The 26,006-nt window shown below is 43.5% G+C and overlaps 1 protein-coding gene across 5 annotated transcripts in view; it reads left to right on the top strand.

The window, feature by feature from the left end:
* LOC124411017 (Down syndrome cell adhesion molecule-like protein Dscam2) overlaps positions 1 to 26,006 on the top strand; it is a 58,527-nt gene that overhangs the window by 5,629 nt on the left and 26,892 nt on the right. For 4 of the 5 annotated variants that reach the window (XM_046889830.1, XM_046889833.1, XM_046889828.1 and 1 more), the window contains exons 2-5: positions 5,295 to 5,414; positions 19,963 to 20,283; positions 20,380 to 20,541; positions 25,338 to 25,487. In XM_046889830.1, coding sequence (XP_046745786.1) covers positions 5,342 to 5,414; positions 19,963 to 20,283; positions 20,380 to 20,541; positions 25,338 to 25,487 — 706 coding nt within the window. In that variant the 5' untranslated portion in view covers positions 5,295 to 5,341. The remainder of the gene's footprint in view (positions 1 to 5,294; positions 5,415 to 19,962; positions 20,284 to 20,379; positions 20,542 to 25,337; positions 25,488 to 26,006) is intronic. The other variant, XM_046889832.1, reaches the window with a different exon arrangement.

Raw genomic sequence — 26,006 nt, 5'->3', positions numbered from 1 at the left:
GAAATAGTCTGTATAACGTGACGGAGCCGTTCGTTCGTTCGTTCGTTCGTTGCACTTCATCACGCGCCGAGGAGTGCGAGTGATTCAAAGTTGCGAATTGAACCGTAGTTACAGTCGATCGGTGCTGTATAAATTGAAATTGACGCGATAACTTTCCTCAAGCGTCTCAACGACTCGATATTTCAGCTTTCGCCGCAGCCTGAATAAGAGTGACGCTGACTTTGAGCATCATTACGCAGGGCCGATTACAGCAATCCTCTTTCTGACTGTCGAGGAGTTCTTTGTTCCTTTACTCGGACAATCAGATGGAGAAATGCCACGCTGTAGTTTCCGCAAGGATGGCTCGTCCTGATTACATCTTTCAATGACCTGTGAAATGTTGCAGACGAGGGGGCGAAACTTCGTTTTTCAGGAAATGTGAATTTGACAAAATGTCGAGAATATACTGTAAATCGAGAAATGCGCGAATGCGATCTTTACCCAAAGTTATTCGATCCCCATCGTAAATGCAAAGGCAACATTTATCGACGACAGCTGCGAAGAATGGCGGGCAAAGTGGTCCTTCTCTTCTCCCAGCCCGAAGTATCTCTTTGGTAAATTTGAGCCATAAAAACTTTTTTGTATAGAGATGCCTGAAACTTGACACCGTAATATCATGTTTCAGCCCTTACTTTGTGCCATTTTGGTATCTTCAGTTCGGTCAATAAAACGACAATAAGCGGTATGCTTTTTGCAAAATAAATCTTTCCAGCCTGCCGTAAATCGGAGAGGACTTGTGTAAATATGAAAATTGCGGGTAGTCGGCCACTTTAGCGAGCGGCGATGAAATAATCCCCGCTTTGTATTCATCCCGGCGTCACAGGGTTGCAGTTCTACCAGTATTCTGTGCTTTCGAAAGATCAGAGTTACATTCCCATACATCTATTCTTAGACATGTTCCACTTCGCAGCTACGTGACTGATGTGGCGTTTGATGTTGAATTATCGGAATTTCACGATAGGAAGGAATATCGAAAGCTCGATAGAATTTCAGGAAGATTAGACCCTCCTCTGTCCCATGTTACATTGAAACATCGATATCAAAACAGGAGTTAAATATTAATCGACGAGTTTACAGCGGGAGCCAAAAATCCAGAAGTCGTAGGGATACGCAAAACTACACATGCTCACAAGGGATAAACTTTGGGTGCGTACGCTTCATTTTCCGGTTTTGTTTTCTCCTTGATCCACAAATCCGGGACAAAGGAATTCACAGAAACACGTGTAGCGATTCACCCCGTCGCATGCGAACATTGCCGCAAGGGAAACAGCGGAGAGATCTTGCAATAAAATGTCACTGAATGGACCGTTAGCTCGCTGTGAAGGTTGAGCCGTACGTTCCATTCTTTGCGCGCGTTCATATTGCGGAATTAATCAATAGCGACTGCAGTTTAATCGCTACGGCATACGGAACACGCATACCTCGTCCCTGCACAGTTGAGACGCGGAAAAATTGCACGCGTTACGTATTGCGATCAACTCGCTAGCTGCACGCCGCCGATCCATAAATGCCGTCTAATTCATCACGGCTGGAAGCTGGAACGTCATGACGCCAAAAAATGCGATCTCTCTCTCTCTCTCTCTCTCCGTCTCCCAATCGCCAGCTCACTCTATTCGTTTTCAGCCCACAGAATTCGCTGCGTCGTAGCCGCATACCTCCCGCGATCCTCGGCGTACATTCGCTTCCCAATATCCGAGTCATAATTTTAATGAAATTCTCCAGGTATTTGCGGTTCCCCTGTCTATACCGATATCTATAGACGGATGAATCAGCCTTCGACAAATAACGAGGATCGTGATGGCACATTGAAAATTGTACCATCGAACTGTGATCGGTCTTTCGGTTTTTGGAAAGTCAAGATGGTCGGCCTTTCAAGAAGCGGCGAAAAACTCCACTGCAGCCTGACAAACTATGGCCGTTCATCAAGATCCCCCTGCAGGACTTCAAGACAGACAGGTACTAATTTTGAAAGTGGTCTCCCACTCCGCACTTGTGAACGGCGATAGAATATAGAGAGCCTGGATTCTTTCTGGTTGAATGCGCAGGAGTTACTTGTGTGTCGGTAGTGCCGGGGGTGTTAGTGAGGCCTGAGTAGGACGGCGAGGATGAGAGGGATATGGATGAGTGGAGAAACTGAGGGAAGAAGAGGCGGACTCATGGAGTGCTTTCGCGACGCTGCTGGTGGTGATGGTGGCAGGGTGGAAACGATGTGGAGAGACGTCGTTCTGACAGCCCTGCAGAAACGCTCTTCGAATTCCCAGCGATGGAACGGAGCGAACCAAAAATTGATCCCCTGTCAAATCGCAGGATCGTTTTCCCGAAGCCAAACATGCCGCGGAATCAGTGTCGTTCCGATATTTCATCCAGAGATTGTAATCAAAGGCACATCATTCGGGACGTCTTCGTGGCGCGTCCTTATCATGGAATTCGTAGTATTATGACCTTGGATCACCACGGACTAATTCAACGGTGCGTGGAAAATAGTCGGCAGAGGAATCGGAAGGTAAAAAGGGAAGGGAAGATGATCGTGGAGCGATGCAGCACTCTTCGTTCCAATGTGCAAGCTGGCTTGTTGCCTAAAGATAAATGAGACATCTATACGAGCTGGGTGAGAGAGTTCCATCCTCGGTCCAAGGGTAGGATGAATTGTGTCCTGACCATTGTGAATTGTGGCGTTTCGACAAAAACGGTGTGCACAATTATATCCAAGCCACAAGAGAATTGTTTCTTCATAGCAGTCGGATGCTGCTTCGTTGTCGAGGGAATTCGTTCCACCCCTGCAGGACGAATGCGAGATCGGATGATTTCGGCAAAAGAATTCGAAAAGGGTGAATGAAAACTGGATGAGTGGAAGACGTGACTGTGCAGCCGTGAGGCGAATCAAACGATTTCACGCTCCAGATTCTACTTCTTTGAATCAACGAGGCAGCCAAGCTGATGGAAATTCATGGAAGTGTCGCTGGTGAATCCCTTATTGAGGGTTCGCGAGCTGTTTTACCTCCGCCGCCGCTTCGTTTGCTCAGATTATTGTGAAAGACGAATTTTTTAAATTCGTTGTCAAAGGTAGTTGTACAGCTTTTTGCTGAGAAAAGCACCTGACTCGGACGTAGAATCGCAGCTTGGATCATGTTAGCAATCAGATTTGCGAACAGCGATGGGTAGGAAGTTGAACCTTGAAACGAAAGGGAAATCTACATTCGGGAGATGTTGCAAAGAGCTTCGAAAGTTGTTGACAGCTCTTTGTGCTCCTTGTTCCATCCGCTCATTTTGATGAGGCAGCATTCCTCTGAGAAAAGACTCGTGAACGCCGGAATACATATTTTATGCAAAGTAATCCAAGCAAAAATTATTCAAATTGTCACGCGGGCAAGGCGAAGAAACAGAGAAGAAAGATTGAGGGAATCGTTTCTTCAAGGTCTGTTTCTCCTAGGTAAATCGTATTTGAGCGGTAGCTTTAGGAGGTCGAGTTTGGTGAAATAACACACGTCAAACATGATTTTCTTAACCCAATTGTGATTCTCCACTCTTAAACTACACCGTTTATGTATTAAAAAGTTAGGTTTTACCTACAGAATAATAAATATGAAAGGAAGACGCCATATGCGATCTGGCAGTAAAGAATATATCGATCTAGCAGAGGGAATCTCAAGCAGGCGATCCCTTGGGGCGTGAAATATTTTTCCTTCTTGAAAAAGCACCCCAGGTCAAAATAACGCAGCTTTTAAAATATGTAATGCCTCACATTTTCGGAGTTTTGGCAAGAAATGTGCAACCCTTCCTTCGGGATTTCAGCTAGAAGAAAAGAAACAAGAGAGAAAAATTTCCGCTGCGAAACTTTTGGAGAGAGTGACTAGCGAGTGGGAGGGAGAGAAGGAAAATGTATTTCTTGCTCTGTTTTACCCCGGAGAAGATTACCTGCTCAGACTGCTTAATTAATTATTCATTGTTGACAAATATTTAATAATTTGAGGTCAAACCGAAACACCTTGCTCGCTATTCATCTCAGCTTGACGATAAGATTCTATAGGTGAAATTGAAACGTCGGCTTCCATTCCACGGACAAGTTTCATTCTCAGGTTCAACGTATTTCTAGCGAAAGTCTGAAATCAGCGGCTGTAAGATGAAAGTTTGGAATCAAAGGTACAATTTTAGATTTCAAAATTGAAGAAACAACCCAACACTTTCGAGACTCCTCGACATTTCCTTTTCTATAAGAAAGTCAATTTTTCTCATGTCTCTTACAGGCTCGATATTTTCATCAGCAGACGACAGCCTGTCAAATCTTGAAAGTAAAAAACAGGCAACTGTACTCGACAATGTTTTTTCGAAGGAAAAAACTTCCCGCTACATGAAGATGCAACTTTTGTCCAACTTCGTCTTGACCATAATTTTTTGTTCAATAGCCGAATCTTTTGCCTAAATTTTTTGCCACATCCAATTAAAAATTACAATATTTTTCAGCAGGAATTTAAAACTGAAACAATCACGTACATTCGTAAATTCTTACCCAAGTTTTTTAGAGCGTGGAAAATTGGCGTGATGAAGCTTAAAGAAAAATAGAAAAAAATTAGTTTCACGTGAATACCGCCACGTTGTAGGATAGCGAGAATAAAGAGACAACAACCTCCCGTGGAAACGGAATGATTGTTGCTACGTTCTACGGTAGACGTGTTCCCATCAGGATTCGAGTCGACAAGCGAAACCTTATTCAACTATTCATCGAGGGGTACCCTCGAGGCTATATAATCGTGCTAAACAAGAAAGGTAACCGTAACAATAAATCGTGCATTAAAATCGGGCATATTAATGCTACGGGACTCAGAATCGTATTTCATTTCGCCCGTCTCAGCGTGAGAAACAAGTTAAAAAAATCATATTTCTGTGGTATCTTTGAGAGGTTACTCGCCCGGCTTAACCAAATGAAATCCCACAGGAGTTCACATTATAACGAATAATATTTATTAATGATTGGCAGACTTTTACATTTCTTTACATTGAGCATTTTATTACAAACTGACGCCGATTGGCGTCGGCCATGGAAGTTTGGTTATTTAGAGTGAACGTCTCATACACAAATGTGTCTAACTTGTCTATCGGACCTTAGTCTAACTATTTTGCATTCAGGTGTTACAACGCTTCTCTCATAGATTTTCACGAGGGGTATACATATTCTCTAAACTTGAGCCATGAACAGGACGTAGGGCGATGTATGGATCAATAGGTTGATTGATTGGAGCTGCTTTATATTGTTTCAGGAGGAACCTGAATCGACGTAGCGCACGAAGCGCTTCAGGCCAGCTCCATGGCCTGCTATCTCCAGCGAAACACGGCCTTGTATGCCGTGTTCCTGTTCGTCATAGTCGTATTGGTCAGTGGTGAGTAGCTTGAGCTATGACTAGTAAAGCAATTTTGACGGGGGACTCCGGTAAAGTTTTGATAATACAGATGCTGCAAAGATTATTATGAGACAGGATTTATTTCATGGCACACCTTAACCTTTAGAATGTATTTATTACGATATAACAAGAAACGGAACTTTAAACAATTAGTAGAGCGTCTATTTTAGCTTTAGTGATGGAATTAGTTGCAACAAGGTAACGGCGTAGAGCTCTCGAGAAGACCATAGAATAACAACTATCTAGAGGGTCAACTCAGTCTATGCCTTAAGTCTATTCTTATAGTTAGCCTCTCTCTGATTGGCGTATAATATTTCCCGTGAAAACACCTCGACGTAATTAAGTATAAAGGAAGAGTACTTTATGGCTGAGTGAAATTTTACATTTCTTGACAGTTCCGAGGAATACCAGGAATGCCTCGCGTGCAGGGTTCTAATAAAAATTGATCAAAGACAAAACTTCGGCCGAAAAATTTGGCCATAGTTGGTCTCGGTCAATAACAGACTCGGAAAATAAGGTATTCCGCGGCATCACCGTTGCGCGAAAAGCTGTAGTGCAATCTGAAATAAAATAAAAATGATCCTATAAGGCAGGAAAAGATTTTGCACCCGAATTCGCGGAGTTCCTATTAATCTCCATCCCCTATGTTGGAGGCCCTGATCTTAGGGCTGGAAGAAAATTCATTGGTATGGAGGTATAATGAATTCGGATGAAGAATAATTTCCGATAGCGTGAAAAAGATCACCAAGTCATTTAATAAAGTCGAAAAGGAGCCTAACGCAGAAACGTCTGAGGGCCAATGAACGTTTCATCATGCAGATAGCCGAAGTGATTCTTAAAGTTTTTTCACCCTCACACGGCTCTTCTCGCGGAAATTCTCTCTGATGGGAATAAGTGAGCGTATTGGCCTTGGGAGCAACCCGTAGCGTGCAGGGCGTTCCAAGAGCTGGCTGTTAAATTTTTTATTGCTGCTTATTTACGTTCGCACTTTCCTTGGCGTGAATTTATTGCAGTTAGGGGTTGCCGGGCGTTTACCACTCTCGACCATCTTTTCACTCGCCACTTTACCCGCCGGCCGGTTGGCTATACCGATAGTTTCGTAGAGTTGGCTCATTCTCGGTCTGTGCCAGCATGTCTGCCAGGAAAAAGCCAATGCCCTCGCCTTTTACCCGGCAAAAACACTCTCGACCAGCCCGGAAATCTCCAATATATAGTTCCAGGCTGCATTTTCCATGGCATTCGCTTGCGGAATTATTGCAATTTATGCGACACGTGCGACTGAAAGGATCATTTTGCGATGGAGGGGATTTCGAGTATCGACTGAGTAAGTTGATCGTATAATTTGACCCTCTTTCATCTTCTGAGTATTAAAGTCGTCACAAACTTTGAGAAATTATATGTTTTGCTCTTTGTGCTCGTAAGGTCATTGATGAGAGTTCGAAAACGCTGAATACATACTCACAGCGAATTCTGACTTACTTTGAGGTTATGGAAGCTCTGTTATCTCTAATAGCTCTATTAGAATACTATATTTTTCTTATTCATTCATTGTTTTTTCCTAATTATTTTCTTGATCGCACAAGTGTTTGTAAGCCCTATCATTCCAGCAATTTGCGAATAGTTAAATTTGTCCGTACAACTGGAAGGTCCGAGGTCCCCGATTGCAGTCTGAGCAAAGTACGACGGGACTCATCGAGGAACGTTGAACAACTTGTATAAAGTTTCTCTTTACATCTGTGGAGATTGTATCCAGAGTCAGGTCGTGTTTAATGCTGCGCGTGATTATAAGGGGTGAAAAGAGAAAAGCCAAGTTGGTCAGCGACGAACGGGAAAAGTAGCTGCGGGGCATCGTGAAGGTTGAGCTAGTGATCGTGGGGAGGTTTCTTAAAGACGACGAGGAAGGCGCGCACTTGTTGCATTGGCTAGGTAGCAAGGCGAAGCTTCCACCTTGAACCTTTTCACCTTCGGCACTTCTCACCGACGCCGAATGGCATCTATAGTGTCGCACCCGAACCGTGAGAATGGCAGTCGGGATGAAATGGTGGAATCGAATTGATTTTCCTTTACGGCTCGAATTACCGTCCTGCACCCTGCACCCGCCTCCCTTGACTGAGTGGGGTTTTCCGCGATTTATTTACCAGCCTCATGCCGCGCACGTGTCTCAGTAAGGAACGGGATCAGTTTATAGAGGCCCCTAAAACAATACAGCACATGCAGGGGTCCGGATGTTAGAGATGTTATTCCCCGGATCGTGATCAGATAATCGGGGGCAAACATATGGGCGAAGAGTTACGGTCACTCGGCATTAAATCGGCGGTAAAACAGCCCTTCAATTATCCCTCGGGATCCGCTGCCTTAGAATTATTTGCATGATGTCGATTCTGTGGGAATATTGGTTAGGAAGAGAAATCACGTCTAGGTTATACTCACGGTCTTCATTCTATGCGCGGTTCTTTTGTCAGCCATCTTCAATGCCCGCCTCGCTCAGTCCCTAAGAAAACTTCGACAATGCCGTTTTCCCCCTATCGCTTCGCCATTTCAGAATCACGAATTCATCTCCAAGTCTTGATACGTTAATATCGACGAATAGAATTTCGAAACTCGGCACAGCGAATGAACTACTGCGATTTGATTATTCCGTGAAAAACTTATCGCCAAACACCTTTATCCACAAATCATTCTAGCACTTCGGAGTTGATATACTTCGACCATGAGGTTCTATCTGCGTGACTTCTGCGATTGATTTTCTCGCTGGCGGCAACCAAGTTGAGCGGGTTCTTATCTTTATCTTTATCTTTACGAGCGCCGAATGAAAAGTCCCGCTGGCGTTCGTTTTTTCATTCGATTTAAAAGCCTTTCACAGTGAAATATCACCCTTCATACGAAACCTTTTTGGCCTTGTGCAGATTCAATGCGATGTAAATATATAAATTTTGAACTTTACCTAAAATCCTTTCTTGTGGATGGTCTTTGTGACAATCGAGTGTTTTTCCGGCCTCGAACGAGCCTTGCAAATGAGTTAGTAGGCTTATAATGCCGTTTCTGCGTACAGATCCCGATACCGACATCTTACCGACATTTTGATTCGTTGCACTGATGTAAATGTCTGATGTAAATCCATTTTTTTCGGAATAGGAGATATTCTCATTCTGGCCGACATCCCCCGTTTGTCGGGGGTGAGGGGTTATCTCCACTCGGAAGAAAAAAGTTTATGTTTCAGCTGTGAGCGGGGAAATATGTCGGCATGTCAGTATCGGGATCTGTACGCAGAAATGGCCTTATAACCCTACTTGAGTTCAAAATCTTTGCGAGCGCAATTTCGCCCTGGAAGAAAATGGATTAAAACGCGAAGAACAATGGAAATGAGGGCAGGCAATTTGATAGTAAAATTGGTGGAAAAGACGCGCGAATATTCGTTTGGGCCTGAAATGTTCATCGCTGTTCAGAATGCAAGATGAGAGAAGGACCCGACATAAGTCCACGGAGGAGCTCAAAAGGGAGAGGCGATTTAACGCTTGGTCGCTTCTGTTTGACGCTCCATGAGAGGGATTCGCGCTCTACCGCCTCAAACTCTCAAGTCACATTCGCCGCTCCCTCGTCGACGATTTTGAAAGACAGTGCCGCACCCTTGAAGTCGTCGTTGAGACAGGTATTCTCGTAACAAGCTCCCAAAGTGCACGGAGATTTTTATTCCGTTTGTTTTAAATTTTTCTTATCGCCGATTTCAACTGCAAAGTCAATGGGGCGTCTTAAGCTTCTGCGGCTGCAAAGATTAACGAAGATATTTCGGAGCCTTCGTTTCACGCTGAAAAGTCAAGACAAAACAAGGGAAAGCGTTACAACCATTTGGAAGACACCCTAGCTGGTGTGCTATTTGATTACCGTCTTCCCGCCTCTTTGGGAGATGGCTTATTTCACCCACGAGTACTTTTTTAGCTCTCATTTCCGCGACTCGCTCAAAGGACTACGAAGTCGCAGTCGTATCCCGCTTAACTTTTCACCGACGTTTTTAAAGAGGACGTTCGCTAATGCGTCTAAACGAATGTAGACGCTGGGCCGATCTTCGTATTCGAAAATTAACGCATTCTATCTTTAAGGTTTTCAATATTTTCGGAGAAGTGACTACTTTTTTTGCTGCTTTTACTCCGAATAAATCGGAGATCCTAAGACCCACAGTCAAATTGGAATACATTTCGCTTACTTGCAGACCTTGCGTCACTTACCCCCCTCATTTTACCCCGGAAGTTTAGGGAGCTGTATGAATTGTTTTCAAACCGGTTGGACTTTTCCATTCCACGTCACGATGGTACAATATTCATAAAAGAATCAACAACGACACATAATGTAATATTTGCCTTAATTAAAAACGTACAGGCTGGGTTATGAATACGAAGTGAATTTCGGTTTCCAAATTGCACTCCCTGTGACGATGAATTTTGTGTTTGAAATTATTGCATGTAATAACGATTATGCCGTATGCACACAATCGACAACCAGAGAGCTGGCGGCTGCTGAGTGATCAGGAAATTGCTATTCCGTTTGAACGAAAGCGATGTGAATTTTCATCCTTTGTAATTAAAACGATTGACAGAAGTGTGCGATGGAAATTTCAGTCCGTTGTCCGTTGGAAAGGGTGTGACAAAAAATCGCTGAGCTGTTCCCTCAGTTGTATTTGATGTCCATTTTCCTATTCCATTTTCACGTTTCCATTAGAATTTGAAATTCGAAATAACCTTTCGACTCGGAGTTTTTTTTTTCTAATTTTCCACCTCCCACATAGCTTTCAATGATATCTTCCTGCGGTATAATTTTCTTTGAACATGATGTCTGACTTACGGTAGCTTTCTCAATTCACAGCTTCGCTATATGAAGCATGGAATCAGGAAGATTGCGTAGAGAAAACTATCCCGGCCATCAGAGCCGAGTTTAAGCGCGAAACAAACTGAGGTCTCGAACACGATTTTTCAGATTTTTCAGGAAAGATTCAACAAGCTGGAATGAAAATAGGATCTAGTGGTGAGAATGCACAGAGACGAAAGCATCGAACCCCGCGGAGGCAACGCCGCCAGTTTCCAGCCTCAGTTATGCCTTACAGGCACGCCGATATACGTATAAATACACGTGCGTATCTGTGTATGCATGTGAACATGTACCCAGCTCGTATAACGAGTAAACATCCTCTCCAGCAGTTCCTAATTAAGGGTTTTTAATCCGCGGAGTCGAGCCTCGTAGCGTGGCTGCAATGCGCATGCGGAACGCGTGTAAAAGGATTAAAAGTTCACCCCTTACAGAATTTGCAGTCCGATGCTTCACTAGCCGTGTACATATATGTACACGCACATATATTATATGCATGCGATGCAGGTTGGCTCGATTCAAAGTAAAGAAGTTCTTTTTTTGGGAAAAAATTAAAAATCCAACCGAAGCACTGCAGCACATTTTACACGTTTTTTTCTAATTCGAGATTTCATCATCGAATATTCTATATTCGCGTTACAGATGATTTAACTACGGTCGGTGTTGTGAAGGAATAATAAAATTCTTAATTATTCTTTGCGAATTTGAATAACGAGAATATATTTACGAGTATATATCAGCTGTTGTTCTGTAGTATTTAAATTTGAGATGTGCTATTACACACGAGCAGTAAAATTGATAAACTATGTGCATACAGTTTTAAATTGCAATTTTCGAGCTTTAAAGATTCGCGTTCTTTACATTTTTTCATCTTTCGCCATTTTCATTCTCATTAATAATGTGGATACAAGAATATGAGTTTAAAAATTGTCAAAGAGATTGTGCGGTTTCGTTGAAATCTAATTTCGGTGTATAAAAGTGTTTCCACCCTCCGTTGAAAAGGTGTTTGAGAATTTTCGCGTCTCCGGAACGTCTTGCGCAATTTGTTGCGACTAGCTGTTAGAGCTTAATTGAGCGCTTTAACGTTCAAGTCCGCTTGCGACTATTCGATTACCTTCAGGGAAAGTAAAAGCCCAAGAGAGAGAGAGAGAGAGAGGAAGAGCGGGAGAAAGGGGGGAGGATGGAAACGACTAAGAAATGGAGGAAGAAGGTCCCTCAAGAGAAATGAAACGGAGGTGTGAGATGGTCCGCGGAGAGAAGAGATGCGGAATAAAGTGAGGAGGAGCGGAGAGGAGAGAAAAGGAGAGGAGAGGAGAGGAGAGGAGAGAAGGGTAGCTGCTCAGTTCGCTTGAGCCGGCTAAACTTTCTTAAACCCTTTCCGAGCCAAAACAGGAATTATCTGTGCTCGGAGGGCTTACATTTGCATAAGTTATTACGGACTGTGTCTCATATTCTTCTTCTGCATAAAAGTTTCTTGGCTATATGTATATATATAATATACCTATGTACCTATATACATACATCATATGTACACATGCACATTCACAGATACATACCTCGTCGAAAAATTTGGACGGATGCTGGGAAATATACGGGCTTTCACAAAACATCTGGGCTCGTCCTCCCGCAGCTATTCAGCCATTGCATTAATCCTCGTGCAGGTTTTTTTTTCTTTCCATCTTTATTGCCAACATGGCTATTTTCAACTCTCTTCCGAGATAGCCTTAAAAATCATATCTAGCCAAATTATGCGAGGAATAAAATTAATAAAGTAAAAGTAATATTTCATTTTCTTCGCATTCTTCACATTTTATTGCTAATAGGTAATGCATAGTCGACAATTATAACTCCAGCGTCTGTATATAGGCAGTAAGTATAATCAGTTTATCTCTTCCAGCTATTTTCTCATTGTATCTACTTCGAAAGGATTTCCAATGCAATTGAAATATCTGATGAAACTTTGATACTTCCTAAGATTAGTTAGTTTTCAAGTTGAGAATATGTTTGTTCTATAAATACGGAGGCGGTTGTTTCGCGGTTATAATATTTGTTGTGGATACCCCGAGGCAGCCCTGCTTTCTTTCCAATTATTGCAAGAATATATGCTGGAGAACTCGCTCGACGCATTTATATATGTATATAATATATATGTACGTACCGTGTATATAATATATGGCTTTATTTTTCTCAACTTTTTCATCCGCACTTTCTTCGCCTGATTGTGAATAACATCACGGGATACTGAAATACTCTATGCCAGCTAGAACCATGGATCTATTGTTCTCCACGCGACGGCGTCTCGAGGGTTTGCGCATTATATAGAAAATGCTTCTCGCTAAAGAAATCGATAATTAAGAACCTGAAACTCGATTGCGAAATTGACTTTCAATTCATTTCGTATTGACGAGCAGTTTCACTTGTTGTTGTTCAGATTTTTTGTACAATTTTCCACGTTCTCAAGAACTGGACAATTTTATTGAGCTTTACAACAAAGTATGATTGTATATTATTATTATTTTTTAAAAACTATTTTTTATCGTTTATCAGAATTACATTGAATAGTTATAAATTATAAATATAAATATACTCATGCGAGACTCAATTCTAGTTACGAAAATTGGTGGACTATGCAGTACTTAACATAAAACTAAAGCGATTACAATAGAATGAAAATTCATCCCCGAATGACGGTGTTTCCCTCATCCATGAACCATTCCTCTCCAATGACTAGAATCAAGATGCGAAATCACGAACGAACACTCCGTGAAGTAATTAAGCACAGTGGTTCGTCCTTGGTTCGCTGTATTTCGTGTCAGAAGTGGGATTTGCCAGAATGCGTGTTTCGTGATTGGAGAAGTCGCAGGAAGTAGGCCCTCGTAACTTGCCCACTTCGAATTTGTTTTTCGACGGGAATAGCTGGAGCGAGGGAATTCTCGACACTCCATACCGTCAAGGGATTTCGGCAACACCTTTAGGGGTATTCAGCTGGCGAAGAGACGTGACTTGCTTCAATCAATATTAATTCTGTTAGTGAATCCCGGACCCGCAGCCCGAGGGAAGCTGGAACCGAAGGGATGCGAAGCCTGGAGAGTGAAGTGGATGCCACCCGGCGAAGGTCCTATTGTCTCTAATAGGGTTATATTTGGTTGTAAGAGCAGGGCACCGGGTTCAGGCTTGTCTCCCGTAGTCATTCGAAATGATAAAATGTTTGTACAACCGTTCGCAAATCCTGTTGCGAGGGAATTCATTCAGTTTCCGCAATGGAAAAGGGATATTTCGTAGAATCACATGTACAGATGTACTACATTATCGAGGAACCGAAAACTTACAGGGACAATCTTTAGGAAAAGATATTTCAAAACCATTCACGTCAGTGAAAAGTTTCTTTAATCTCCATACGCACCGAACCGCTTGAACAAAAATGTTATCAACTTCCTACCGGCAATCCTTCAATAGCGATCAGTAGATACAGCAGAATGAATACATGGCAAGAAGTCCTGATCGAAAGATGATGAGCTGAGCCAACCGCCAGATCGGAGAATGACTGAGTTTCACATCTATTGCAGCTCGTATGAGGTGAAAGGGTCGATTGACTTGCTCTATTGAGTGTGGCGGAGTCCTGCAGCGTTTTCCAGCTCGGGTTGCAGTTCAAAGCTCGTATATCAAGAAATTAGTCGCATCATTTAATGCCGGGTTTAATCCCCGCCAGTGGGACGGAAGAGGGAACAAGTTTTGACGTTTGATGAATTACGTCGGCACTACCTGCTCGACCAAGAGAGTGAAGATATCAAAGCGGGGCTGAAGGGCCCTGTGGAAGAACGCGTCGTGTCACGCGTCAGTTTGAAATGCTCAGTTGGGTCGGAACTCTCGGTCCCCTTGGTAGTGCCTCGCGGGGCTTCAATCGTGGATGGGGCGTGTATGCGAGAGTGCGTAGTACGCTTGCGTGCACACAATCGCTGTCCACCGGACTAACGCGATTCCAGCTCCAACTCCATCATGCAGAGCCGAGCTGCGAGTACCTAACCTCCATTCGGAATCCCCGATAGAGCTGGAATATTCAACGTTCACCTTCGTCCGAGCTTCACGCCGCGATATCGTCCCTTTCTCTGCGTTCGCTACCGCCGGAATACACCAGAATTACATACAGCTCGTATATACCTTCTCACCTTTCATCGAGGAGAAAAGTTCCCCAAACATCCGATAAGATGACGAGTGAAGTTAACTTTACGGACTATTCAATCATGCACAAAAGCTGGATGATTAGCTTTGTGATCAAATGTCTGCTGGAGAGTAATTGAGGCGGGCTTCCGTGAGCACTTCGACTATACCGAGTAGGCTACGGTAATCTACATCGGGTGGAATAGCGACCCCTGGGGACTCCGTTAATTTCGACAAACTAATTAATCGGAAACAGGACTATCGCCCAAAGCCGTACGATAACCAGATATCGCGTCGAACCATCGTCTGTCCCATGATCTGCAACACTGAACACCCGAATCCACAAGTCTATCCCATCATGGATGCGAATCTCACGTATCGAGTACAGTCCATTTAATTATCCCCGCACAGCAAGGAATGGTCTCAATGCTGAAGTCTTATGCCGGCTGGATATTGGCCTCTAATAGTAATGCTGTTATATAATCTAGAAGATGAAGGTAATCGAGAAAGCGTCGAAATGATACACAGTTCAGTATTTCTTTACCTTTGCATGAAAAGAAGTTCTTATAGAGTGAGAACCCATTTGACCACTCTCAATTACATTGACGATGGATATAGTACATGGCTAGCAGGATACCTACTTTGAAAGCAGCGCGTATCTTTATTGGTCCAACAGTATGCTCAAAGCATCTAATTTATAGGCACCATTAACCCTCGAGTTCGAAAGTTAAGCGGATGCATAAAACAGCTGAATGAAATTCAGTGACGGAAGTAGATTCGAGTATCTTTACAGCCGGGGGAAGCTCTACTGCGAGGTTTACGAAGATACTGAAGACGCCGGAAGAAAGAGAATCGCTTTCTAACCTACTACAGAGAAGAGCGGGGCTGGAAGGTTTCGTTGATGGATATTGCTGGATCGGTGAAAATAAAGATCCGAGGTTATACCAGCCAATCAAGGATGACAACAGCGAGTGCTGATGAGAGAGTAGTTAATCTAAGACGTCCCTGGAGCCGTATTTGAACCTCTTTCTCAGCCTGAACTCGCCTGCTGATGGTCTCGCCACCTCGTACCAACACGTATCTCGGCGGTCGTCACCCCCTTCGCATCCGCGACTATCTCCCTCTGCTGATCGATATTCTATTGTGTTGTACCACTCGAGCCTCCCGTTCTTCGTACCTTCCGACGCGCCTCCAGCCACATTATATTAATTCACCCTGTAACAAGAGGCAAGCGTATCTTCGCGGCATGTGTTTTTTGCACCGTGTATTTAGTCATGAACAACTACGGAGACGACATTCTGAGTTCTGTTTGTCGCGTTTACACCATCTGGATCGAACTTATGAGTAATGGAGTCGGTAACAGTATGCGGACGATAAACGATAACCTGACCCAACCCTAATCTTCGGAATCTTAAAGTGAGACCTTAACCAAAATAGCACGTAACAACATTTATAGTGATTCCGAAAGTTAATATACAGCAAGAGTCCTACATTAGTAGAGTTTAAAGAGTCTGATAGTGAAGTTGGATAACCCCAAACTATCATCTGGGTATTTCCGTATTCTTTGATACTGGGGTTGACATAGCAGTTCCTTATTGATCTGATCTTTTTTAACCTCACTTCAGACAAGCCTCATTCTTGAGACAGCCATCGAATAACATCGAAAGCACTGCAGTGTCTAAAATTTCCCTGACTTTCATGAGATGAAATAACTTTTCTCTTTGCTTGGATCACATATTAGGCCATTTCGAAAAGTGGTAGTTGAATGTTACGGAAGAGTTGTTAACGGTATCCTTGTCTATCTTTGCACCCCCGGGAAGATAGGGGGGATGTTACTGCCTTTTACGCTAGAGTAAGCAATTACGTGCTTATGGTAGATAGCAGGTGTAGCGGCGGCTCCTCCTACCTGACGTCCCGGGGGTCTCTTATACGTGTTTACGCGAGTCGTCACGACTTTCCATCGCTGAGCTGTTAGCCGAGAAGGCGAGAGAGCGATGGAGATGGAGATGACAGCATCGAAAGCCGGATGTAAGTTGCTGGTAAAGTACCCGTAAATTTCGATTAGCGCAAAACGGGTTGCTGACTGCCTCCGCGGCTCCTATAGGCTATGAATTGAGACGTATCGAGGAGGTCGGAGATTAAAGCTGTCGAATTACCGGAGGATTTCAAGTGCACCGCGTCTCTTGAACATGATCAGGACCAATTTCTGCATATAAAAGAATAATTGAAAACTGTTCAGAGGACGGAACGTTCGGAGACGTCATTCGAAGCAATTAACAATCAAAGCCTTGAGACCGAAAGCAATGAAACCGTAATTTTCCTCATCCACAAATCACGGAACAGAAATATTTTCCAGCAGTGCTGGATTTCGTTTATAACACATTCATGAAGACGAAGTCGAAGAATCCTCGAGCTGATCGGACCAACGGCGAATATCCGTAACCAAATCGAGAAACTTAACGGGAACTCCAGAAGATCAGGCGTTTAGACTTCAGTCTAGCATGAAGTTGAGCTTGATTGCCAGTCGGTGAACATCTACGATACTGGCGGGCAGGGAAGAGGCTGAATTCCACGAACATTACAATCCATTTACGGTGAGTTTCGTGATATTACGAATCGGCGAATCGATCAACGAGCGGGAGAATATTACGGAGATGGAAATCGGGGTGAGGAAAATTGCGTGAATCGTCTCGTGAAGTCTGGCTTCGGAGATTAACCCTTGAAGAAATAACCCAACCCTCCTTCTCTGGCTCTCTCTAACCATCTTCATACACCCGGAATTTTCTCCGGCAGCATGAAATTTGGCAAAATATTTTCCCAAAGTACCAACCAGCTATCGTGTACCGACAATCAGCGAAGGACTATATTAAGGTACCTTTAAGAAAGAATCTGACAACGCCATTTGGAATTTTTCTCTACGATAGAGCAATTTGCCGTCACCAATGTATCGCTCCAATCCGATCAAACCCTAGCAAATTAACTGGGTAGGCTGATCGCCGTACACGGCCTTTGTGTGTGCTCCGGATGAAACAGCACCGGGTTTTCATTCCAAGCGGAACAAATGAATGCGACCCATCACCACTAGCATGGGTTTTGTCAGCCAACAGAGCGTACGAACAAATGCAGTAGTTTTTATTCGCTTTTTTTTGTACGACGTGGGGATAATCCGTGAACAGCACATTGTAAAACCACGTGACAACTTTTATATAGAGTGAATAATACGGATACATATTCATCGGACGTCGCGAGGTCTTGATATTCACCCTTGATTTAATTGATCCGCATAGCTAAGGAGTTTTTACATATATTTAATCGGAAGACGTTACGGTTAATTGAATATTAACATAAGTGTAATTTTGACTAATACCGCGTAATTTGTGATTCCAATTATGATTGGAAACGCGGTTCGATGTAACGAGGAAGGACGTCCGAGGCGTCCGCGTATTCGATAGAATATAAGCAGGGGGATGAACAAGGGATATGGGATTATCAGCTACCCACGCAATTTGACTCTCTCCCAAATCGAACGAGTATCGACCCTCGCTTGCGAACTGTTTTTCGCTTTTTTTGAGTAATGTAAATGTACCAATTATTGACCCTGTTCCAATTATTGACCTTTATTGGTTGTATCTGTTTGATCCTTAAACAAAAAAAAAACTTCTAGTGCTTGACCTGCTAGCAATTGGTTTTAGTCATCAAGAAATTAACAAGTTGTGCCGTTAAATTAAAATGTTGGAAAATGAACATGTCAATAACTGGTGCACTTACCTTAGGGCTGTTAGCAGAATTCTTTTGGTTTTGTGAGAAGGACATTTACGTGAAAGGGTAGTGGGAGCGTAACTCGGGTGAAACGTGTCGCAAGTTACACGGAGCGTATAGAACCGTGCAGGCTCTACCATATAAGCTCGCTAATCCAATATATCTGAGTGTTGGCCTGATGTTGATGCTGTCCGTGCCACGGGACGACGCAGTAGAACGCGGTTCTGTAATTAATCACTGCTCAGTGCTTGAATACAGATCACCCCGGACCTCGACGATATATGGTCTTCGGACGGAAGCCTGGGAGAACACGAAGGGGCACACGTACATAAGCACATGAGCGAATGCTTGCAGTGACGACTTCCGCAAGCTCTATGAATTCGTCCGTCACTGCCGTTTAAAATATGCCCCGAAGTGATCGTGACATTTCGCAGGAAGAGGGATCAATTGAGAGTGTTTGGGAATGCACGTATTTCTGGAGGCTAATTAGGACAGATCTGAATGAGAGAGACTCAAGAGTCTTCCTCTAAGAGCTGTGGGCGAGGTGGATTCCATTGTGCGGCCGGATGGCGTTCGTCGTGGAGTATGAGGGATGTTTCGAAAGAGGAGGAACACGTAATGGACGCAGAATTTCCTTTGTCTTATGTCGTCATTCTGGTTTGCCATGGTGTTAACAAATTCTAGGAACGTACAGCGGTATTTTCCCATCATTCTGTGCCGTCTGACGGATAACATATGAAGGTTTTCTACACGTAACGAGACGAATGATATTTCTATCGCCTCCGATCGATTTGACTTCTAAAAACTGATAGCGGGCCAGGAATAACCATCCGTCTTGTGTCCGTATCAAGAAAACGGACAGCATGGAAAAAAAGTGAGAGAAACATAAGAGCGGGCTTGTTTTTTGATATTTCGACAAACGTCCAGAATAACGAGGAATCAGTCAAAGGAGCTTCTCTCTGGATTGTGGAAAAACACCGGAAAACGGGGAAGCGTGCCAGAGACACTTGGAAAGAGATCTTAACAAAGAAGAAGATAAAGCCCTTTCTCGAATATATTTCTTCATTATATTTTATTCTTAGTGAAGCGTTTTTGGCTGTAAGATAAAGCCGCAAACAATGCGCCTCTGATAGAGTGTATAAAACAACGGCGAAGCACTCAAGAATCAAAGACACTCACGTTACTGTCCAATTCTATAGCTACAGTATTGTTCATTAATGGGTTCTCAGTGGCTCACTACTTTTTTTAGGATCAAAACTGAAACGAGTTTCCTTTCCAAGCGATTTCTATGTGCTAATATCTAGCAACGCAAGTGACCGGAGAAACAAACGATATGTTGATCATACACCCATAAAATTTCTATAAAAAGAAAACTCGTCCCAGTTTTGATTCCAAGAAAATATTGGGGCACTGGGAACCCATTAATGATCATCACGGTACAATTCCGATTTTACATATTAAACTGTTTACGGGTGAAGCCAGGCACGAGCATATTTCTGATAATTATCTAATACCACTGATAAATTTACGTCAATCCATCCACCAAATTTATGGTAGCGCATTAAACTCGAGTCGTGCAGGCCATCGCGAGGTGAGCTCATAAATCTGAAGCATCGAACTGACCGTTTACTTCCAAATGGGGATAATTACTGGTGGGGATTAAATCCCAACTCAACGTAACGGGGTAATTGCTCAAAGCGTCGACAAAAACTAGCTAAACTCCACCCTTAGATACCGAATGTGTCTGTTCTAGGACGAGGAGTGATACTGGACAGTCAAGGACCAGTCTTAGTCACGGAGCCACGATCGACGGTGGAGTTTGCCAACGACAGTGGTACAATGATGCATTGTTCCGCACACGGAAGCCCAGCACCGAGGGTTGACTGGTTAATGGGCGACGGTGCTCCGGTCCTACCGATTCCAAACATTCGTGAAATGCTCAGGAACGGTTCAATATACTTTCTACCGTTCGGAGCGGAAAGCTATCGCCATGACGTCCACTCGGCTGTGTACAGGTGCCAAGCTTCGAACAGTGTTGGACGGGTTCTGGGCCGGGAGATTAGCGTCCGAGCCGGTGAGTCCTTCGCTTTTCCTGGTGCACGTAGGTACGGCAAGGTCGACACTGTCTCGTCAATCTAATTAAAAAATCTTCCGCTTCCTGGTTTTACAGTTGTCCGCCAAAAGTACGAGGTTCAAGTACGCGACACTTACGTTCTGGCTGGAAACACAGGAGTCCTGAGGTGCGAGATACCGACCTTCGTCAAAGAATACGTCGCTGTTACATCCTGGGTGCAGGATTCCGCCTTCAACATTTACCCGGAACCAAAAAACGGTTAGTACAACGTATAAATTCTCACTGTGTAAAGCAATTAAATATAATACCTACGCTGAGTTTGACAGTGATTTACAAGGCAAACATTTACCCTGTGAAGTGAAAATTTGGAATCCTCCAACCCTGCGTCAGGGTAGCACATGAGGAGGATGAATATCCACTTCACTGCAGATAGTAATACGGATTTATTGAATATTATTTTGATTACTAATATGCGCGTTCGAGTTAGGGGGGGAAAGGGGCGAAAGGGCGGGAAGAGGGGGTAGGGAGTCAGGATAACGTCATCATTCCAATATGTCGAGGTGAGGTGGAATCGATTAACGACGCCATCTTGATGCGTTATATGATGTGCGCGACTATAAATTCCAGAAAATTTCACGCTGGCATTGTAAAGTGGTGGTGAAAAATATGAAATTAAAAAAAGAAAATAAATAAATAATAACTGCGGGAAAAAAATATCGATATGACGTCAAGTCAATATTTTCACAGGTTCGCTCGCAACGGAAAATTGCAATGAGGATTTGTAGCATCGATTTGTTCGCACTGTATTGTACTACACTTTATACCAAATTGTTTGCTCTGCTACAACAGCAACTCGAATGCCTCTAACGATGCACAGATTGTTGAAATGACGCTTTTCTACGAGGGCATACCTTCCATCCGTCTCTTGAGCCAATTAAGACCTTGTTTAGTACGTCCGAACCGCCTGCACGAGTCAGCAATATATGCATAAGTTGAACTACTAAAAAGGATAAGTTCCCCCTCGGTATGCGCCGTGTGCTGTCATCAGTGTGAAAAGACATAAAGTTGCGAACGCCTTGAAATCAGCGAGATCGTTTCGCGACTTATTTTGAACATAGATTTGCACAAACCGAAAAAATATGCAAAGCTCTTGACCTCGGCTCGGACGGGATTAGAGTCGAGATGATACGGTTCGAGTCAATATCGCAGTTAATTAGTGGTTGAAAGGGGCCAATTTAAGTGCGTGTACTGCAAACTTGTTATATCCATACCGAGATAGGCGGCGCTCACAGTTCAAGAGTGTGGAAAGCCGCATCTGCGCTGCTGCTCGGCGGATTCAACGGCGTGCATTAATGCCGAGAAGTGTAATAAGGGCCTGGTAAGTCTGAAATGTAGCTCCTCCACTTCCCTGGGGTGTTTTGTTCGCGTGCCTTGTGCTCCGTTCCTCGTTGCACGAATTTCGAGATACGTACGTCTATCCGTTTTTAGCGCGATTCACGTTTTAATTAAAGAAGGTCTCGGATCGAGCCTTGGAGTCTTATGTGCTGACTTGAAAAAGTAGCTATCAGTCTCTTGTCCGTTGCACAAAGGTGCAGATTGGTGTCGACTAACTTTCAATCGACCGCGAGGAGCTCAAGTAGAAAACATCCGTAAGAAACATCCGAGTCGAGTTGATGAGCGTTCCGAAAGTTTCCAATCGAGTCTATAGAGGTGAAGAGTGAGCGAGCGAAGAAAAGTGTGACAAAAGTTTGACTCTTCATTATCGCGTCTCGTGATCCGATAGCACGGTTAAAAAGATATATTGAGCTGCTGATGGATGGGGAGCTTTCATTCTCGTGGGATTTGACAAGCGCTGAATTTAAAAAAAAAAAATCCAGCCCTAGCGATCCACGAAGAGAAACCTTTTAAGACTGCCTCCTTCCTCCGTCTGTGATATCTGAACGCTATTGAAATAAACCAACGTTTGAAGAAATATTCAGAAAAAAGCCTTTAATCTCAACTGTAACAAAGGAGCTGAAAAGTCCTGAACGTTTCTGCGTTTTACCGTGAAAACCATCGGGAGAAAAGTTTCGCCCGCAGAAATCTGTTCTTCCTTTGTAACTGACGCAGTCACTCCGTCTACCGCCGCCCATCAAATGTTGGTAAAGTTTCAATCGACCCATTGTGCATCACACACCAAAATCCACGCACACAAACGCAAACGCAGACATTCTCACCTCGTCCGAAACTGCAGTTCAAACATCAGGCACTAAACTCCCAATGCAAATTCAGCCCTGCAGTGTTCAAATGTCCACCATTATCATTGCCTCACTACCAGCCAGCTATGCTCGTCTCTTGTTCAGTCTCCGGACTGCACGTTTCACAGCTTCGCGGTTGACCCAACTATTTTCCCATTATCGACACAGAGCAGTTGGACTTCTACTAATAACCACGGTGAATATTCGTTACTAGTCGTCAGCCTCTTTTCCACGGCTACGCTAAAGCAATGGGTTGAATTGCAGTCTCATGTATGAGACACATTTTGAATCGGTTATTCAAGATCTATATTCAATTTTTGAGATATCGCTGTCAGTTCTGTTTTTTGCATAATAGAACTTGTAAGATGTCAATCTTGATGCTTTAAGAGGGATTATGATGATTCCGCGAAATAAACAATTAAGTGTCGAAAATGTCTGTTTTTACAGAATAAATGTAATTAAGGTAAGGTTATGGGGACTAAAAAATTGGAACTCCGTAATTTCGGGTTTTCGGGTCGTCAAAACGAATGCGACGTCAAAATTTCAAAATTTAAAATAGCCGATCCAATATGGCGGACTGAAAATATAGAAATTGATCTGATTCGCTTGAAATTTGTTACTCGATCGAGGGGATAACGGGGTGAATGAAAACGAATTTTCGAGCCATTTTGATTACTTCCAAATTTTCAGTCTACCATATTAGATCCACCATTTTGAATTCCGAAAATTTCTCACATGTGACCCCATTTTTGATATCAGCGACTTCGAGAACCCTTATGTACCCATTTCCAAGGAATTCAACTGAAAGGAAAAATGTATGCCCCAAAGGGTTAAAACTGAAAGCGTTTCCCTGTCCGAAGAGATGACGTTGGACATTATTCCGCGTCATCGTCGACTTATTTGTTGATTTTGAGAGCTGACAAAATTGAAGGGGTATTCTTCCGACAGTCCGAATCAGGGTGCAGACCTGCACCGATCGATTTCAACGATCCTTCGTGGAGCGGGTGATGAGGCGTCAAGCGGATGCTTTATGGGACGCGTGTTCAACGGGATACCAATCGAGGCTTGGCCAATGTACCTTACGTGAGTCGATAACACGGATCAATGCGAAACGGGAAGCTCGAGGGTCTGCAACGCGGTGATGAGGCGTACAGTAACACCGACATTCGGGCAAACGTGAATGAATGGCGCTGCGATCACGTCGAGGCTGCATTTAACAAACATTCGAACCGTAGGTGTTTTTGAATTGAAGGCAGGAGGTGACGGACGAGACGGACGAGGAGCGAGATATTGACGTTGTTGTCGCGGCTGGACTGCAGTGTTTATCCGCACAGGATGAGGAAATCCGCAGAATGTAGGGACGTGTGGTTATGAAAAAAAGCAGTCGGTTTATGATGCATAACATGCAGTTAAACATGGAATCTACTACGAGAAATGGGCCTAAAAATACACCGTGATTCTAGATCGCGAAATATCTTTCGCTTTATCCACTCTGCCGGCTCTTTTATACGTGTGTATAATATTTATGCTCGCCAATAAAAAATCCAATCAAAAAATTCAAATATGTAAAACGGAGAGCAATTTGAACGAGCATTTCTCTTACCGCCTTCGCTCATCATGAAGCAACCCCTTTTATATCGTACCAACTCGTGGGCAATGTGGTTCGAGCTATAGGTATGCATACATTGTGCAATTTTTGTAACGCGCCACGTTGAATACTGGTAACATGAAGCTATTTTTATTCACACATTCTTACACGCTTCGAGTGCACCGGTTGGAGGATATTATTTAGTAGAAAATTGCACTCATATAACTTTTCTTTAGCCTAACAAATTTGTTTTGGAATTCTGCTGCACAGATAGAAAAGCGCAAAATTATTGGCACGTCGTGGTTCATAAGCTATACAGGAAGACACGGTTTTGAATAACTGCCAAAATTGAGAACTTAGGCTCAGACAGGCAGCCTCCGCCTCACGCTAACACCGGGATTATCAACCGGGTGCGAAGGGCGCGAATTTCGGATCTCTGCCACGTGTTCAGGGCAGAGTTCGAATTTCAGCTATCTCGTTGAAGTTCAATCTCAGATGCTGACAGGTATGATGGAAGAGAGTACAGGCCGTGTAAATGGATCACGCCTAGTTGAATATGGAAGTAAAACACAACGTGACCGTAACGGTTGACGACTTGCTGAAGAAGCGATCGGAAGACAGTGATATTAAAGTCTAGTGTGCAAATCAATTCTATGAGGGGGCCTGCAAAGAGGTTCGAAGTTCCTTTGATACGGCGATTATGAGATAAGGAATGAGAAAAGTTGTGACGCTTCTTTGTTTTTATTTTATCTCTTTGTTCGGGAGGATTCTCCTTTTTCTTCTTTCGTACATTTCTTTCTCTTTTTTTGCCTTGTTCTTTTGGACTCATCAGACTTCTACCAACTCGGTTAAACGATGGCGAAGCGTAAAAGAAGCTAGAGAGCAGATTTCCCGAAGAAGTTGAGCAATCTCGTGGGACTTGGATCCTTTTATCTTTATCCGCAATACCTCGTCTTTCGCAACATGACAAAGCCCGACCGAAACCCGTCGAATGCTCACCTTAGTGCAAACTCTCATTCATCCGACCGCTCAGATCAGCCGCTCTTTTGCCCTTTGTGAAACATTCACGCGTATTGAATTTAATGAAAGTGCTAGTTGATTAGGTCAGATCGAGATAAATGTGACAGAGATTAACCTAGAAATTCTTAATTGGGTTTAGTTGTTGCAAAAAAAAATCAAGTCAAGAATACAAACGCGGTAAATAATAAAAAACTTACGATTGTTCACAGATGGAAAATACCACATGCTGCCGACGGGAGAGCTCCTCATATTCGCGGTGAGTACTGCCGATGCACATTCGAGCTACCGATGTCGAACCGTCCATCACGTGACTGGAGACACGGTCGAAAGTTCATCGTACGCACGCCTAGTGGTGACCGGTGAGTACCGACAGTCGGTAAAGACTTTTAATTAAAGGAACAGGCGTCCAAGAATTTACGACTTCGAGATCCCGAGGCAATAAGCTATGGCGTATAACCCCTCGAGGGGTCAAAGGACGCAGTCTGCAAGGCGTGAGAAGGATGCACCGTTGTAGTGGACGAGGGAAGTCATTTGAAAAAGCTGGTCACAGTCGAGAAGGATCATCGGTTTACACAATGATATTGGAGTGACGTTAATTTTCGTCTCACGAATTCGTTCCTTCGTCTCAAGCTGAGCTCCTTTCGGAAAAATTTCGTTTGAATTGTTCATTCGATCGATGTGATGTGGTTAAGGTTGAGGTTGAGGTTGAGGTTGAGGTTATGTTAGGTTACGTCGGATTATGTTAGGTTAGGTTAGGTTACAATGAGGAATAATCGGATGTCGGGAGAGGAAGGCGCGTGAAACTGAAACTGAAGATCCCTGCAACTCGGGTATTACATATCCATGGTCTTTGTGTATGTGTGTGTGTGTGTCAGGTG

Source organism: Diprion similis, chromosome 10 (assembly GCF_021155765.1).
Source record: "Diprion similis isolate iyDipSimi1 chromosome 10, iyDipSimi1.1, whole genome shotgun sequence".
Taxonomy (NCBI): Eukaryota; Metazoa; Arthropoda; class Insecta; order Hymenoptera; family Diprionidae; genus Diprion; species Diprion similis.
This window is presented reverse-complemented; position numbering and strand designations above follow the sequence as displayed.